This window comes from Pan troglodytes, chromosome 17 (genome assembly GCF_028858775.2).
Source record: "Pan troglodytes isolate AG18354 chromosome 17, NHGRI_mPanTro3-v2.0_pri, whole genome shotgun sequence".
Taxonomy (NCBI): domain Eukaryota; kingdom Metazoa; phylum Chordata; class Mammalia; order Primates; family Hominidae; genus Pan; species Pan troglodytes.
In genome coordinates, this window is record NC_072415.2 from 90,379,193 (window position 1) to 90,395,393 (window position 16,201).

A 16,201-nucleotide genomic window follows, 5' to 3' on the forward strand; every position below is an offset into this window, starting at 1 on the left:
AAGGTCATTCTGGACTCTCTTCCTGCCGGACTGCCTGTCTCCCAGCCCCATCTCAGGCAGCTCAGGGGTCACTCAGTCCCTCGAGTGGACCCTCTCCTCCAGGCATGTGTCAGGGCTGCTGGTCCCCTGCGGTCTGTGAAGCCCACCAGTTCCCTTTTCCTATCTGCAGCCTGGCCCCGATCCTCCCAGTGACCCGGGGGCCTTTCTGTGTGTGGTGGTCTCAAGGGCCTGTCTTTGAGCAGGCAGCCTCTTTGGCTGGACCTCTGGTCCCCTTTTCTGCCTAGCTAACTCCTCCTCCTCCTGCAGGCCTGGGGCTTCCGTCCAAGGACTGCTCCTCTGTGCATGGCTCTATCATTGCATTCTCACTCTCGGGAGGGGGACTTGCTTACTTTTTGTCTTCTTCATCGGATGGCAACTTGAGGACGTAGGTTTAGCATTTAATCTCTGTTATGTCTGATTTTTCTTTTCAAGGGACACTCGTCCAGGTTTCTTACTTTTGTATTTCTCATAATCTTTATAGCCGTCCCTCTTTGTTTCTGTAGAATAAACCCCTATAAGTGGCATTGGTGGATCACAAAGAAGGCACATTGATTTCTGAAATGTACCACTGAATTGCCTTCAAAAACATTGTTCTAAGCTGTACTCCCACTAGCAGGAATGGGGGATCCCAGGCACCCCTTCTTGATGTGACTCTGATAGCCCCAAGTGGGATGCGGTGGGGATGGGGATGGAGATGGGTGTGGCCTCTCTGTGGGTGTGGCCTGTCCACTGTGGGCGTGGCCTCTCCTCTATGGGTGTGGCCTCCCTGTGGGTGTGGCCTGTCCACTGTGGGTGTGGCCTCCCTGTGGGCATGGTCTGCCTCCACCCCAGGTGTTCCTTGTGCCCTGCTGTCCTGCTTGGCAAAGTATGGAGAAACTTGCTGGCCGACTACTCACTCAGCTGTTAAAGCCCTGTCTCCTTCTTTGGCCGTCATCCTGTGAAGTGGTGGCACTGCCTCTCACAGTGAGGTCACTGAGCCGTCTCAGGAGAGTGATGCTCTGAGGGAGGAACGTGAGTGGGAGCTGAAGGGAGAGGCATGGGGGTTGGCAGGCAGCATGAGCCCCAGCTGTGCCCTGGACAGGAGGGCTCTGTGAGTGTATTTGACGGCTGGGTGATGTTTGCCCCACATGCCTTCACATATGTGAGGTTGTTGGAAGGATAGGCTCACTGCCTGGGGTAACCAGGTCTGAGGGTCTTTTGAAGGGGGTTGGGGTCTTTTGAAGGAGGTCATGTGAGTGCAGGGCAGGGGGGTGGAGGGTGGGGAGTGGGCATTGGACCTGGTCCCCTTTGAAATTAGTGAGACATGAGTAGGAAAGCAGGAACTTCCTCTGGCTGGTTGGCCCCTGGTGTGAGATAGGGTCAGCAGATGTGGGTAGTGGGGACCTCTGTGGATAAAGGCCCTTTACCTGTAGGAGGCATTCACCAAGTCTATCGAAGGCTTCTCTATGCCACTCACTGTGAGATGCAGGATAGGGATTGATCTGGGTCCAGATCTCCTGGGCCTGTCTCAAGACCTTGAGGGAGGCAGTGTTCAGAGACACCTGCAAATAGAACTTTCCTGATTAGAGTGGTATGTTGGATACTGTGATTCCCCCCGATATCCATTTCTCCCCTTTTTAGAAATGGAGTATCTCCATCTTCCTCAATTTTAGCAAGGTCCATCTCACAGCCTCCCTTGCAGCTAGATGTTACCACCCAAACAAGCTCTGGCCAATGAACCTAAGTCGAAATGATCTACCCATTACCTGCCACCCACCTTGCCACTGCCTGTTGGCCTAGGATTGGCAAGCAGTGGATCTTTGGCCCTGGGCTGGAAGCTGTGGGTTAGGGATAGCAGAGTGGCCTTGTCAGCCCAGGAGAATTCTTTCCACCTGGACAGTGAGTGTGTTTGGAGCTTTCAGCTGCTTCATGTTAGCTGTGCTGTATCCAAAACTAGTAACTGAAGCCACATGTGTTCTCAAGTTCCCCATGGGTATGCCTCTGGAATGAAAAGATTTACGGAGGACAGATTGGAGGCTGTGGAACTTCAATGTGCAGGGCAGCAAAGACTGTAATGACTCAAGTTCTAGATAGCACAGGTATTCGGTGGTAATTAGGTGGGATGTGTATTAAGACTGCATTTATGCAGCAAGCACATTGCAGTTGCTTAATTGTATTTATTTGGGTTTGTGTGCCTGAAGGGCTGATGGAGATTAAAGTGGGACTGGCGTGAGGGTATTGTGACACAGCCTTTTTCCCCTAGAATAGAAAAGGAGGGGAGTTAGGGTCATAACTTCTTCCATTTCTCTAAGAGCTTTAAGGTCACGACGTGCACTCATATGCAAAACTTCATCTGATACATACACAGAAACCCCATGAAGTATACGGGGCAGTAGTGCATTCATTTAGAGGGCTCTTGGGTGGAAGATGTTAATAAACTGCCCAGGTACCATGGTTCAGCAGAGCATTTTCCATTGCTGGGGCCCTTAGGGATCCCCAGGATTTATTTCAGTGTGCCCATAATGGGCAGGGAAAAACTGGGAACAGTTTCTGACAAAGCAAATACCCCATCGTCCACCACAAAACACACTCTCAACTTATTCATCAGTGTGGCACTGGGGTCCTTAATGTGTGGCAGGCAGAGGTAGTGACAGTGAGCAAATAGCCCAGGGACTACTTGAGCTAAAAGCAACAAAGGAACCAAACGCTTTGACTTTCTGACCAAACCTAGTTCCCAACTGAAGCTGGTCTCATGCAAGTGTGCTGGCCTGAGTGATCTCATGTCCTGTGAAGGCTCTGCCAAGGAGGGATGGTGGCTAGGGTCAGGCCTCCTTAAGAGGGGTCCTGGATCCCAGCACTTTGAGAGGCCAGGGTGGGAGGATCACTTGAGCCCAGAAGTTTCGGACCAGCCTTGGCAACATAGAGAGACCCTGTCTCTGCAGAAAAAATAATAATAATATAATTTTTTTAAAAAAAATAGCAGAGCATGGTGGCATGTGCATTTAGTCCCAGCTACTCAAGAAACAGAAGTGGGAGGATCGCCTGAGCACAGAACGTCCAACCTGCAGTGAGCTGTGATGGTACCGTGATGCTCCATCCTGGGCAAGAGAGTGAGATCCTGTCTCAAATCATCAATCAGTCAATCAATCAGTCAATAAAGAGGCTTTGGAGAAACCCACAAAAGACTTTAACACTTTGGTTGTGTTTTGAGTACTTAAGTCCAACATACAAAGGGATATAATTTATAATCTTCACAACTATGATTTTCTTTCTTTTCTTTCTCTCTCCTTCTTTCTTTCTTTCTCTTTCTTTTTTCTTTTTTTTGAGACAGATCCTCACTTCTTGACCCAAACTGGAGTGCAATGGCGCAATCTTGGCTCACCGCACCCTCTGCCTCCCTGGTTCAAGCAATTCTTCTACCTCAGCTTCTCCAGTAGCTGAGATTACAGGCATGTGCCACCATGCCCAGCTCATTGTTGTATTTTTAGTAGAGACGAGGTTACACCCTGTTGACCAGGCTGGTCTCAAACTCCTGACCTCAACTGATCCACCTGCTTCAGCCTCCCAAGGTGCTGGGGTTAAAGGTGTGAGCCTCTGTGCCCAGCCATGATTTTCTTTTCTTGTCCTGATTTCCCATTGCAATGACAGTGGATGTCACAGCTGTGGATGCTCCCTTGGAGCCCTGTTAGTCCTGTCTTCCTGCTCCTCTGCAGACAGCATGGCTGCAGCCTGTGTCACACCCAGGGTGAAATGGTGGTTGGTGCTTTTCAGGTGACTGCGTCCTTTCGTTCCATGGTTGGAGTGAGGGCTCCGGTTCCAGACTGGGTTCAGGTAAAAATTCTTAGAAGTTACAGTTAGGGTAAGAGTCAGGGCAGGGATGATGCTTAGGTCTCAGCTGATAGGTGTTAAAAATAGGAGTTAAATGGTAGAGTTTGGATTCCCAACTGGGTTTGGGAAAATATTAATTGTAGGGTCCAGCCCCACAGGGTCGGTGGGTTTCTCCCTGTGTGCGGAGATGAGAGAGTGTAGAAATAAAGATATAAGACAAAGAGATGAAAGAAAAGACAGCTGGGCCCGGGGGACCACTACCACCAAGACACAGAGACGCAGAGACTGAATGCCAGGCTTTGCTGATATTTATTGGATACAAGACAAAGGGGCGGGATAAGGAGTGTGAGCCATCTCCAATGATAGGTAAGGCCACATGGGTCATGTGTCCACTGGACAGGGGTCCCTTCCCTGCCTGGCAGCCGAGGCAGAGAGAGAGAGAAGGAGAGAAACAGCTTACTTTATTATTTCTGCTTATCAGAGACTTTTAGTACTTTCACTAATTTGCTACTGCTATCTAAATGGCAGAGCCAGGTGTACAAGACAGAACATGAAGGCAGACTAGGAGCATGACCACTGAAGTACAGCATCACAGGGAGACAGGCCTCCAGATAACTGCGGGTGGGCCTGACATCCACAAGAGGTGGAGGAGTAGAGTCTTCTCTAAACTCCTCTGGGGAAAGGGAGACTCCCTTTCCCAGTCTACTAAGTAGCGGATGTTTTTCCTTGACACTGAGCCTACCGCTAGACCACGGTCCGCTTGGCAATGGGCATCTTCCCAGAGGCTGATGTCACCGCTAGACCAAGGAGCCCTCTGGTGGCCCTGTCCGGGCATGACAGAAGGCTCGCACTCTTGTCTTCTGTTCACTTCTCACTATGTCCCCTCAGCCCCTATCTCTGAATGGCCTGGCTTTTCCTAGGTTATGATTATAGAGGGAGGATTATTATAATATTGGAATAAAGAGTAATTGCTATCAACTAATGATTAATGATATTCATATATAATCATATCTAAGATCTATATCTGGTATAACTATTCTTGTTTTATATTTTATTGGAGTGGAACAGCTCGTGTCCTCAGTCTCTTGCCTTGGCAAAGATTAGATTAGGGTTAGGGTTCGGGTTTGGGTCAGGGTTAGGGTTAGGGGTTGGGGTTAGGGTTCAGGTTAGGGTCAGGGTTCGGGTTAGGGTTAGGGTTCGGGGTGGGGTTCGGGTTTGGGTTCGGGTTAGGGTTTAGGGTTTAGGGTTAGGGGTAGGGGTAGGGGTGGGGTAGGGTTAGGGGTAGGGGTAGGGTTAGGGGTTAGGGGTAGTGGTGGGGTAGGGTTAGGGTTAGGGTTAGGGGTAGGGGTAGGGGTAGGGTTAGGGGTATGGGTAGGGTTAGGGTTAGGGGTAGTGCTGTGGTAGGGTTAGGGTTAGGGTTAGGGGTAGGGTTACGGTTAGGGGTAGGGGTAAGTTTAGGGGTAGGGGTGAGGGTTAGGCTTAGGGTTAGGATTAGGGTTAGGGTTAGGCTTAGGGTTAGGCTTAGGGTTAGGATTAGGGTTAGGGTTTCATTATCTCAGCAGGAGGAATGGGGAAGGAGAGCAGGGTGTTAATAAGGAGAAGGTCAGCAATAAAACGTGAGCAAAAGAATCTATGTCATAATTCAGTTCAAGGGGTGGTACTATGCCTGGATGTGCATGTAGGCCAGATTTATGTTTCTCTCTGCCCAAACATCTCATTGGAGTAAATAATAACAAGGCATCATTGCTGCCAACATGTCTCACCTCCCCTATCTCAGAATTGAACAAATGTACAATCAGGTTTTATACCGAGACATTCAGTTCACAGGGACAGGCAGGAGACAGTGGCCTTCCTCTATCTCAACTGCAAGAAGCTTTCCTCTTTTATTAACCCATGTCAGCACAGACCCTTTATGGGTGTCGCGCTGGGGCACGGTCAGGTCTTTCTCATCCCACGAGGCCATATTTCAGACTATCACATGGGAGAAACCTTGGACAATACCCAGCTTTCCAGGGCAGAGGTCTCTGAGGCTTTTCCATTGTGCCCCTGGTTTAGCGAGACTAGAGAATGGTGATGACTTTTACCAAGCATCTGCTTGTAAACATTTTTTTAGCAAGGCACATCCTGCACAGCTCTAGATCCCTTAAACCTTGATTCCATACAACACATGTTTTTGTGAGCTCAAAGTTGGGGCAAAGTGGCTGGGGCAAAGTTACAAATTAACGGCATCTCAGCAAGGCAATTGTTCATGGTACAGGTCAAAATGGAATTTCTTATGTCTTCCCTTTCTACATAGACACAGTAACAGTCTCATCTCTCTTTCTTTTCCCTACAACGTTAATGTCTCCACCTCTGATCTATTATCACATGAAGCATTCTAGCCTTCTCACCTTGCTAATTTGTAACCTCCCACTTCAACAGTGAGAGACCTGGTTCCTACCATCTGTGACTTATGTAAGTCATTGTTTTATTCCAGATACAGACATGTGGTTTTACAATTGTTAACAACTGCTTCTTTATGTTGGAAAGAACTTTATAAAATGGAATCCAGTGATGAAGTATAGTTCATTTGCCTTCAGCCTACAGATTCTATTCATTTTCAAAGTGACTTAGGTCAACACCATTTTCCCTACACCTTCACTGAGTTGTTACCTACATTTTTGTCTTAGTCCATTTTGTGCTTCTGTAACAGAATACTGAGGCTGGGTAATTTAGAAGTAAAAAAGTTTCATTTGGCTCACAATACTGGTGACTGGAATGTCTGAGATTGGGCAGTTGCATCTGGTGGGGCCTCAGTCTTTTTCACCTCATGGTGGAAAGTGGAAGGGGAGCAAGGGGTGCACCAGAGATCACGTAGCAAAATTGAAAGCAAGAGGGAAGCCAAGGAAGCCAGACTCTTTTTAACTACCTCCTCCTGCAGGAATTATCCATTCCTGTGAGAGCAGAACTCACTCACCCCCACGGAGGACATTAATCTATTCATGAGGGATCCGTCCCCAAACACCTTCCACAAGGCCCCATCACCCAACACTGCCACACTGGGGGTCAAATTTCAACATGAGTTTTTGCAGGGACACACTGCATCCAAACCATAGTAATTTATAACATAAATTCTTTTTCATGTGACGTATTCTATCCTGGGATAGTCCATATCCTGAGTTATTTTATTTAGTTTGAATAGAGTTTGATTAACCATTTGGCTGTAAAATTCTGCATATTTTGACAAATGCATTGTAGCAGGTATCCCACTATTAAAGTATCATATGGAATACTTCAAACCCCCACCCCATGGAGCCAATGGCTTCCCATCCGTGTAGTTTGCCTACACACCGTGTAGAATACACACCATGTAGAATACACTGTGTGTATTCTCCTCAGACTGTTTTCTTCCACTTAGCAAGGTGCATGCAAGATTCATTCATGTCTTTGTGTGAGTTGATAGCTTGTTCCTTTCTATGACTAAATAGCATTCCATTACATGAATGTGCCACAATTTGGTTATACATTTTGGGGAGCAAAACCTTCCTCTTCTAACTTTGTTCCAGGGTTGGAGACCTTCAAATTAACCGACAATAAATACATTAGTAGAAGAGACAATACATGGCTTCTTGTTCCACAAGTATCATTGTGGGACAAAATTCAGCAGATGGCAGGATCCAGTTTACAAAGAGGTAAAAATAGCCCAGAAACAAGAAAGAAGACTAGAATCTGATAACCCACAATGGCTATAGTTTTCCTTTAAAAAAATTTTTTTTGAGACAGGGTCTGGCTCTGTCCCCCAGGCTGGAGTGCAAAGGTGCAATCTCAGCTCACTGCAACCTCTACCTCCTGGGTGCAAGCGATCCTCCCTCCTCAGCCTCCTGATTAGCTAGGACTACAGGCACACGCCATCATGCCCATCTAATTTTTGTATTTTTGGTAGAGACGGGGTTTCACCATGTTGCCCCGGCTGGTCTTGAACTGCTGGCCTCCCAAAGTGCTGGAATTAAAGGTGTGTGCCACCATGCCCGGCCATGTTATAGTTTTCCATTGAAATGTAAAATTTATCTCTGTAGTAACCATCATTTTTGATCATAATCAAAGTAAGACTATTCTCGTTTTAAAAATAAGTCTAGTTTTGTTAGATTTTGCTTGATTATTTATGTAAGTGCAGCAAGAACAGGAGATGACCACGTGGGTGCTTTCAAGTTAGGGTTAGGGTTAGGGTGAGGGTGAGGGTGAGGGTGAGGGTTTGGGTGAGGGTGAGGGTGAGGGTTAGGGGTTAGGGGTGGGGTTAGGGTTAGGGTTAGCATTAGGGTTAGGGTTAGGGTTAGATTACAATTTCTAACCTGTTTTATTTTGTTTTTTTTCTGAGACAGGGTCTCCCTCTGTTGTCCAAGGCTGGAGTGTAGTAGTGCTATCGCAGCTGACTGCAGCCTCAACCTTCCAGGCTGAAACGATCCTCCCACCTCAACCTCCCACGTGGCTGAGACTACAGGTGCTTGCCACTATGCCCAACTAATATTTGGAATTTTCGTATACGTGGATTCCAGAGGGGTGACAGCGAAACGTGAGTAAGCATGGATTTTGGTATATGCAGAGATGGGGGGCTGGAACTAATTCTGTATACTGAGAGACAACGACTGTATATGTTTTTACAATTACGCTGTAGGATACATACTGTTGCATAGCCTTGAAAATGATAATTTTTAATTGAGTGGAATAATAATAATGATAAAAGTAGCAGCTGGCCAGGTGTGGTGGCTCACACTGGTAATCGCAACACTTTGGGAGGCTGAGGCAGGAGGATGGCTTGAGGCCAAGAGTTTGCGACAGGCCTTGGAAACAAAGGGGGAGTCACCATCCCTACGGAAAAATACATGAATTAGCCTAGTGTGGTGGCATGTTCCTGTAGTCCCAGCTACTTGGGAGGCTGAGGTGGGAGGATCACTTGAGCCCAGGGAGGCTGAGACTGCAGTGAGTCATGATCAGGCCTCTGCACTCCAGCCTGGGTGACAGAGTGAGACCCTGTCTCAAAACAACAAAAAAGTAGCAGCTAACATCAACTGACCTTTTATACCAGGTGCCTATTGATACCATAGTTTAATTTCTTATAACTGTTTCTTATTTCACTTACCAACTCTGTCTTCAGTTACTCCCAGATTTTTACTGTGTGTGTACAGATGACCTTTTGTTTAGATTGAATTGTCTCCCCAGAAGTAAGATTACTGTGAGTCATGGTGAATGGACATTCTCATTACCCTTGATGTAAATTGACAGGGTTTTGGGTGCCTCCCAGCTATAATCTCAGCACTTTGGGAGGCTAAGAGAGGAGGATTGCTTGAGGCCAAGAGTTGGAGGAGGCAGTATGGCAGTATGGTGAGACCCTGTCTCCATTATTTTAAAAAATTGACAGGCTTTACCCTGGAAGGCTTATACACAATTTAAACACCCCTCATAGTATAAGAAAGTGCCCATTTCACTGCACCTTTGCCAGCACAGGGTATTATAATTTAGTAAGTCATTTTTTGTTTGATTATTTTAAATAGACAAAAGACCTCATGTTACTTTACTTGTCACATTTCAACATCTTTCCTCAGCTTATTGGCTCTATTTCTTTTCTGTCTGTAAATGGTTGTTGTTGTTGTTTTGTTCTTTGAGACAGGGTCTTGCTCTGTCACCAGGCTGGACTGTAGTGGCATAATCATGCCTCACTGCAGCCTTGACCTCCTAGGCTCAAACTTCAGCATTCCGAGTAGCTGGGACTACAAGTGTGCACCACCACTCCCAGCTAACCTTTTTCTTTTTTTGGATAGAGACAGGGTCTCACTGTGTTGTCCAGACCGGTCTCTAGCTCCTGGCCTTAAGCAATCCTCCTGCATTAGCTTCTCAAATTACTGGAATTTCAGCCATGAGCCACCATGCCTGGCCTGGGCTTGTCCTGTATTCTCTAGAGTTCTCTTTACTTTGTGCTAGCCAATCTCTCATTATGCTGTTCACCTGTTATAATGAATAATTCTCTGTATTAAATTTTACCACTTTAAACTTTTGAGTGGTTTATGCTTCCTGATTGGACTCTGACTAATATGTTAGGAAGGGTCCCAGGAGATAAACCCACACAGATGGGATTTGGGCATAGGTTTGGTTTCCCAGGGGGCAGTGCTGAGCTCTTTGCCAGTGGGAAATGGGATGCTGGTGATTTGCAGTAGGTGACCTCACAGTGACTCAAGCTACCACTTACTGTTGATTGTGACGAAATGCCAGCTGAGGCACATTGCCTTGGGAGCTAAGTGGTTGCTGCCCTTGACCACTGTGAAGACTGGTGTGGGAAGGGTCGCTTTGGATGCACTTGAACAGGGGTCCCCAACCCCTGAGCCATGGAGCCGCAAGGAGCCACACAGCAGGAGGTGAGCGGTGTCGAGTGAGGGAGTGAGGGAAGCTTCGTCTGTATTTACAGCCACTCCCCTTTGCTCACATTCCCGCCTGAGCTCCACCTTCTCAGATGAGCAGCAGCATTAGATTCTCATAGGAGAACGCACCCTGTTGTGAACCGTGCATGTGAGGGATCTAGGTTGCGCTGTCCTTATGAGAATCTAATACCTATTGATCTGTCACTTTCTCCCATCACGCTCAGGTGGGACCATCCAGTTGCAGGAAAACAAGCTTAACACGCCCACTGATTCTACATTATGGTGAGTTCTATAATTATTTTATAATATATTACAGTGTAATAATGGAAATAAAGTGTCTAATAAATGCAAATGTGCTTACATCTTTTGGCCCAGCTCCTACCTCCCGGCAGCCTCTCCAGGCCCAGAACTTTCTCCAGTCAGCCTCTACAGACCAAGCTCATGACTCACAATGGCCTATTTAGGCCCATACCCTACCTCACGGCAGTCTCCGCAGATGAGGCTACTGCCTCACAACAGCCTCCACAGGCACAGCTCCATCGTTACAATGGCCTCTTTAGACCCAGCTCCTGCCTCCCAGCCTTCTCTCCAGGCCCTGAGCTTTCTCAAGTCGACCTCACCAGGCCCAGCTCATGCTTCTTTGCAGCCTCTCCAGGCCCAGCTTCTGCATCTTGGTGGCCCCTCCAGGCCCAGCCTCTGCCTCCCGTCGGCCTCTACAGTCCCAACATCTGCCTCACAGCAGATTCTTCACGCCCAGCATCTGCCTCACTGTGGACCCCCCAAGCCAAGCTCCCAACCTTTCAGCAGCTTCTACACACCCAGCTCCTGCCACCCAGTGGCCTCTTTAGGCCAAGCTCATGCTTCACAAGGGCCTTTCCAGGCCCAACTTTTGTCTCATGGCAACCTTCCCTGGCCAGATTCCTGCCTGTCTCCCAGCAGCCTAGACAGGCCCAGGTCTTGCCTCACACTGGCCTCTCTACATCCAGCTTATGCCTCACGGTGGCCTCTCCAGGCCCAACTCCTGTCCCAGGACGTCATCTCCGGGCCCAAAACTTACTCAAGTCAGACTCTCTAGTCCCAACTGCTGCCTCCTGGTGGCCTATGAAGGCCCAAAATCTCCTCAAGTTGACCTCTCCAGGCCCAGCTCCTGCCTCCTGTTAGTGTCTACAGGCTCAACCTCTGCCTCATGGGGGCTTCTCCAGGCCCACCTCTTCCTCTTGGCTTGGTCTACAGGCACAACTGCTGCCTCACAACAGCCTTTTTTGGCCCAGTTCCTGTCCAGCTCATGGCAGCCAATGTAGGCCCAAAACTTCCTCAAGTCAAACTCTCCAGGCCCACCTTCTGCTTCCCGGTGGCATGAACAGGCCCAGCTTTGACTTGAGAACAGCCTCTGCAGGCCCTGCTCTTGCCTCCCAGGGGCTTTTTCCAGGCCCAGCTCTTGCCTCATGGCAGCTGCCCCAGGCCAAATTTCTGCCTGCCTGCCAGCAGCCTCAACAGGCACAGCTCCTCCCTCACAGTGGCCCATTTAGGCCCAACTCATGACGGTCGGGCCATTTCCAGGCCTAGTGCCTGCCTCGTGGCTGACTCTTGAAGCCCAAAACTTCCTCAAATCAGCCTTTTGCCCAACTTCTGTCTACTGTCGGACTCTACAGGCCAGCCTCTGCCTCACAGTGGACCCTCCAGACCCAGATGGTGTCTCACTGTGGCATCCTCAGGCGAAGCTCCTGCCTTTCGGCAGCCTCTCCAGGTCCAGCTCCTCCTGCCTCCCATTGGCCTCTTTCGGCCCAGCCCAGCTCATGCCTCCTGGCGGCCTTCCCAAGCCCCGCTTTTGACTTTCGGTGGCCTCTGCAGGCCTCGACAAGGCCCAGCCTCCTGCCTCCCGAAGGCCTGCACAGGCCCAGCCTCTGCCTCACAGCGGACTCTCCACGCCCAGCTAGCTGTCGCCTCACTGCGGCCTCCCGAGTCCAAAGCTCCTGCCTCTCGGCCGCTTCGGCAGGCCCAGCTCCTGCCTGCCAGTGGCCTCTTCAGGCCCATGGGGCTCATTCCTCACAACGGCCTTTCCAGGCCCAGTTTTTCCCTTCCGGCGGCCTCTCCGGGCCCAGAACCTCCTCAAGTCGGCGTCTCCAGACCCACTTGCACCCTCCGGGCGTCCTCTCCAGGCCCAGCTCTTCTTCCTCGTTGCGTCTCCAGGCCCGACTCCTGCCTCTCAACAACCTCTTTGGACTCAGTGCCTACCCATCTCCTGGCGGCCTTGGTCAGCCCACAGCTTCCTCAAGCCAAGCGCCCCAGGCCCAGGTCAGGCCTCACGGTGGCCTCTCCAGGATGAGCTCCTGTCCTCCGATGGCATCTCCAGGCCCCAAATGGTCTCTGGTCGGTGGGCTCCTCCACGCCAAGCTCGGGCCTCCCGGCGACCGCTGCAGGCCCAAGTTGTCCTGAAGTCGGCCTCTCCTGGCCCTGCCTCCCAGCAAGTAAGCAAGCTCTTTTGGCTCAACTCCTGCCCAGCTCCCAACCGCCTTTGTAGGCCCCGAACTTTCTCCAGCCAAGCTCTGAGGGCCCACCTCCTGCCTCCTGGTGGCCTGTACAGGCCCAGCACTGGTTGGAGAACAGCCTCTGCAGGCCCCGCCCTTGCCTCCCAGGGGCCTCTCCAGGCCCAGCTCTTGCCGCCACGGCGGCCTCCTGGGGCCAAGTCCCTGCCTGCCTCCCAGCAGCCCACGTGCGGCCCAGCTCCTCCCTCACGGTGGCCTGTTGATGCCCAACTCATGCCTCTGGCACCCTGCCCAGAGGCGTGAGCCCCTGCCTCACACTGGCTCCTGCCACGCTGAGAGAGGTCAGCGTGAGCCCTTGCCTCACACCAGCCCCTCCCACGCGGACAGAGGTCAGTGTGAGCCCCTTGCCTCGCACGGGCCCCTCCCACGCTGAGAGAGGTCAGCCTGAGCCCCTGCCTCAACAGGCCACCGTGAGGGAGTAGCAGGGTCGCACGCGGGCTGCTGGGAGGTAGGCAGGGACTTGGGCCCGGGAGGTCGCGGTGGGGCGAGAGCTGGGCCTGGAGACTCCCCTGGGAGGCAACAGCGGGGTCTGCAGACGCCCGTCTCCAGCCGGAGCTGGGACTGTTCAGTCACTGGGAGAAGGGATGTGGGTCTGAAGAGCTTGGTTGCAGAAACTTCGGGGTCTACAAACGCAGGCGGGAGCTGAGCTAAAAGAGCTTGTTTGCTGGGAGGCGGGAGATGCAGCCAGGAGGAACAGCTGGGCCATGCGGGAGGCGGAGGCCAGGCCTCCTCAAGTTGGCCTCTCAGACCCACTTGCAGCCTCCCGGCATCCTCTCCGGGCCCAGCTCTTCCTCCCGGCTGCATCTCTGGGCCGGACTCTGGGCCGACTCCAGGTCCCAACAACGTCTTTGGACTCAGCTCCTGCCCAGCTCCCAGCGGCCCTGGTAGGCCCACAACTTCCCTAAGCCAAGCTCCCCAGGCCCAGCTCAGGCCTCACGGTGGCCTCTCCAGGCTCAGCTCCTGCCCTCCGATGGCATCTGCAGGCCCCAAACGGCCTCCGGTCGGTGGGCTCCTCTAGGCCCAGCTTGGGCCTCCTGGCGGCCTCTGCAGGCCCAAGTCGTCCTCAAGTCGGCCTGGAAGTGGGCCTGGAAGAGCAGCAAGTCAGCCTCCCCGGGCCCATCTCCGTCCTCTCGGCGGCCTCTCCAGGTGGAAAACTTCCTCGAGTCAGCCTCTCCAGGCCCAGCTCCTCCTGACTCCCAGTGGCCTCTTTCGGCCCAGCCCAGCTCATGGCTCTCGGCGGCCTTCCCAGGCTCCGCTTTTGACTTTTGGCAGCCTCTTCAGGCGCAGAACTTGATCTCCAGTCGGCCTTTGCAGGCCCGGCCTCCTGCCTCTCGAAGGCCTGCACGGGCCCGGCCTCGGCCTTGGCCTCACAGCGGACTCTCCACGCCCAGCTAGCTCTCACCTCACTGCGGCCTCCCCAGTCCAAAGCTCCTGCCTTTCGGCCACTTCGGCAGGTTCAGCTACTGCCTGCCAGTGGCCTCTTTAGGCCCAGCTCATTCCTCACAACGGCCTTTCCAGGCCCCGTTTTTCCCTTCCGGCAGCCTCTTGGCCTCTAATTTGTTTATCTTTTGTGTATAAATCCCAAAATATTGAATTTTGGAATATTTCCACCATTATATATTTTGGTAGGTAATTTATTTGGAGTGAGTTTCTGCACCATGCCCGAATTTTTTATTTTATTTTCCTTATTATTTGGTGTTAAACAGGTTTAATGACGGTCATGGCAACTTTTTGGCACAATGAAAAATATCGCCCATGATCAACGTGTTCTGTTCTGGGGAAGGGGGCAAAGGCAGGGTGAATCACTTTCTTAAAAAGTATAGCTCAAGTTGGGAGTGCAGAGGGAATGGGGAGAAAACCCTCCCGCTGCCTGTGTCGAAGTGCAGGAGCCCCCACCCCCATACTCACCTGAGTCCAGCCCCTCTGGGGAAAGAAGGGGCGCATGAACTCCCCCTAGTCCACAGGCGCCTCCCTGTGGCCCAAGGCCCTCTTCACACTCCATCTTGTAGCCCCAGCAGGAGCTATTTTCCGAAAAGTGAAAAGCTCTGAAGGTCCCACAATTCATGGGATGTACAGGGGCTTGGAGGGGGGAAACTGCCCAGCTTTCCCCCGGCACAGCTGCAGGGGTAGGGGGTATAGATAAGAGGAGCAGGCCTTGGCCAGGCGTGGTGGCTCACGCCTGTAATCCCAGCACTTTGGGAGGGGGAGGCAGGCAGATCACGATGTCAGGAGATCAAAATCAGCCTGGCCAAGATGATGAAGCCCCGTCTGTACTAAAAATACAAAAATTAGCCGGACGTGGTAGCATGCACCTGTAATCCTAGCTACCCGGAAGGCTGAGGCAGGAGAATGGCGTGAACCCGGCGGGAAGAGGTTGCAGTGAGCCAAGATCGCACCACTGCACTCCAGCCTGGGTGACAGAGCAAGACTCGGTCTCAAAAAAAAAAAAAAAAAAAAAAAAAAAAAGAGGCAGGCCTTACTCCGTCCCAAACTGAAAGGATTAAATGGCTTTACCTGGGAGAAGATAACCATCCTGCCCTCCATTGCTACCCCCACATACTTTCCATGTTCTCAGGGGGTACTGTGAGTCCTGGGATCTTTGGGGTTGCCCACCTGCCTGTGGTAGTTATGGAGACCCCCAGGTGTTGAGGCAGGGCTGGGGTGTCCCCTTCCAACCAGGCTGTCAAGGCCCCAACTCTGGGGCAGAGGCAGTGGCAGGGCAGCCAGGGTTGCGCCAGAGCCTGAGCAGGTTGAGGTGGGGTCAGGCAGGGCTGGGAGTCAGGGCAGGGGCAGCAGCAGTGGACCCGCTATGCACACATCTTCTTCTCCAAGGTTTGTGTGCAGAACATCCTGCCCATGCTGCCCCAGCAGCTTCACTTGGCACCTGCCCTAGTCCAGCCTCTGGGAACCATGCAGCAGCTCCCAGCGGCCCTGCACCCACCACCAGCATCCGTTTCACCTGCAGCTGAAGATCCATGAGGTGCCCAGGAGATCATGCAGTCATCAGTCCCACGGAACAGCCCGCGAGGCTGAGGCTCCTCCCACTGGACCGCCCCCCAACTGGCACCACTGCTGCCCCTGCCCCTACTCTCAGCCTCACGTGACTCTCGGGCAGAGGCAGTGGTGGGGCAGCCAGGGCAGCGTCAAGAGTCTGAGCCAGGTGAGGTGCGGTCAGGACCCCCACAGGGCTGGGAGTCAGGGCAGGGGCAGAACAAACCTTGGAGGGGAAGATGTGTGCATAGTGGGCCTGGAGGGCGGCTGTGGCCTAGTGGACAGGAAGAAGCAGTGGGCCTGGAAGAGCTGCTTGATCAGGGCCGGCACTGGTCCAGGGCACGTGCAGTGAAGAGGACAGCGCCTTCTCGGTCTCCGGTTCCCTGAGCCTGTCCTCGGCTTCTCCACCTGTACAGGCAAAGGGGAAGC

The 16,201-nt window shown here is 51.8% G+C and overlaps 1 protein-coding gene and 1 pseudogene across 1 annotated transcript; both read left to right on the forward strand.

The window, feature by feature from the left end:
• The first annotated feature begins 8,148 nt into the window (after positions 1-8,148).
• LOC112206249 (putative uncharacterized protein FLJ46235) lies at positions 8,149-14,414 on the forward strand. The gene is made up of 3 exons (XM_024350950.3): positions 8,149-8,395; positions 10,460-10,517; positions 10,611-14,414. Exon 3 carries the CDS (start codon positions 10,687-10,689, stop codon positions 11,308-11,310), a length of 624 nt encoding a protein of 207 aa, XP_024206718.2. The 5' UTR covers positions 8,149-8,395; positions 10,460-10,517; positions 10,611-10,686; the 3' UTR covers positions 11,311-14,414.
• Positions 11,827-14,540, forward strand: LOC107969624 (nascent polypeptide-associated complex subunit alpha, muscle-specific form-like; annotated as a pseudogene).
• The last annotated feature ends 1,661 nt before the right edge of the window (positions 14,541-16,201 follow it).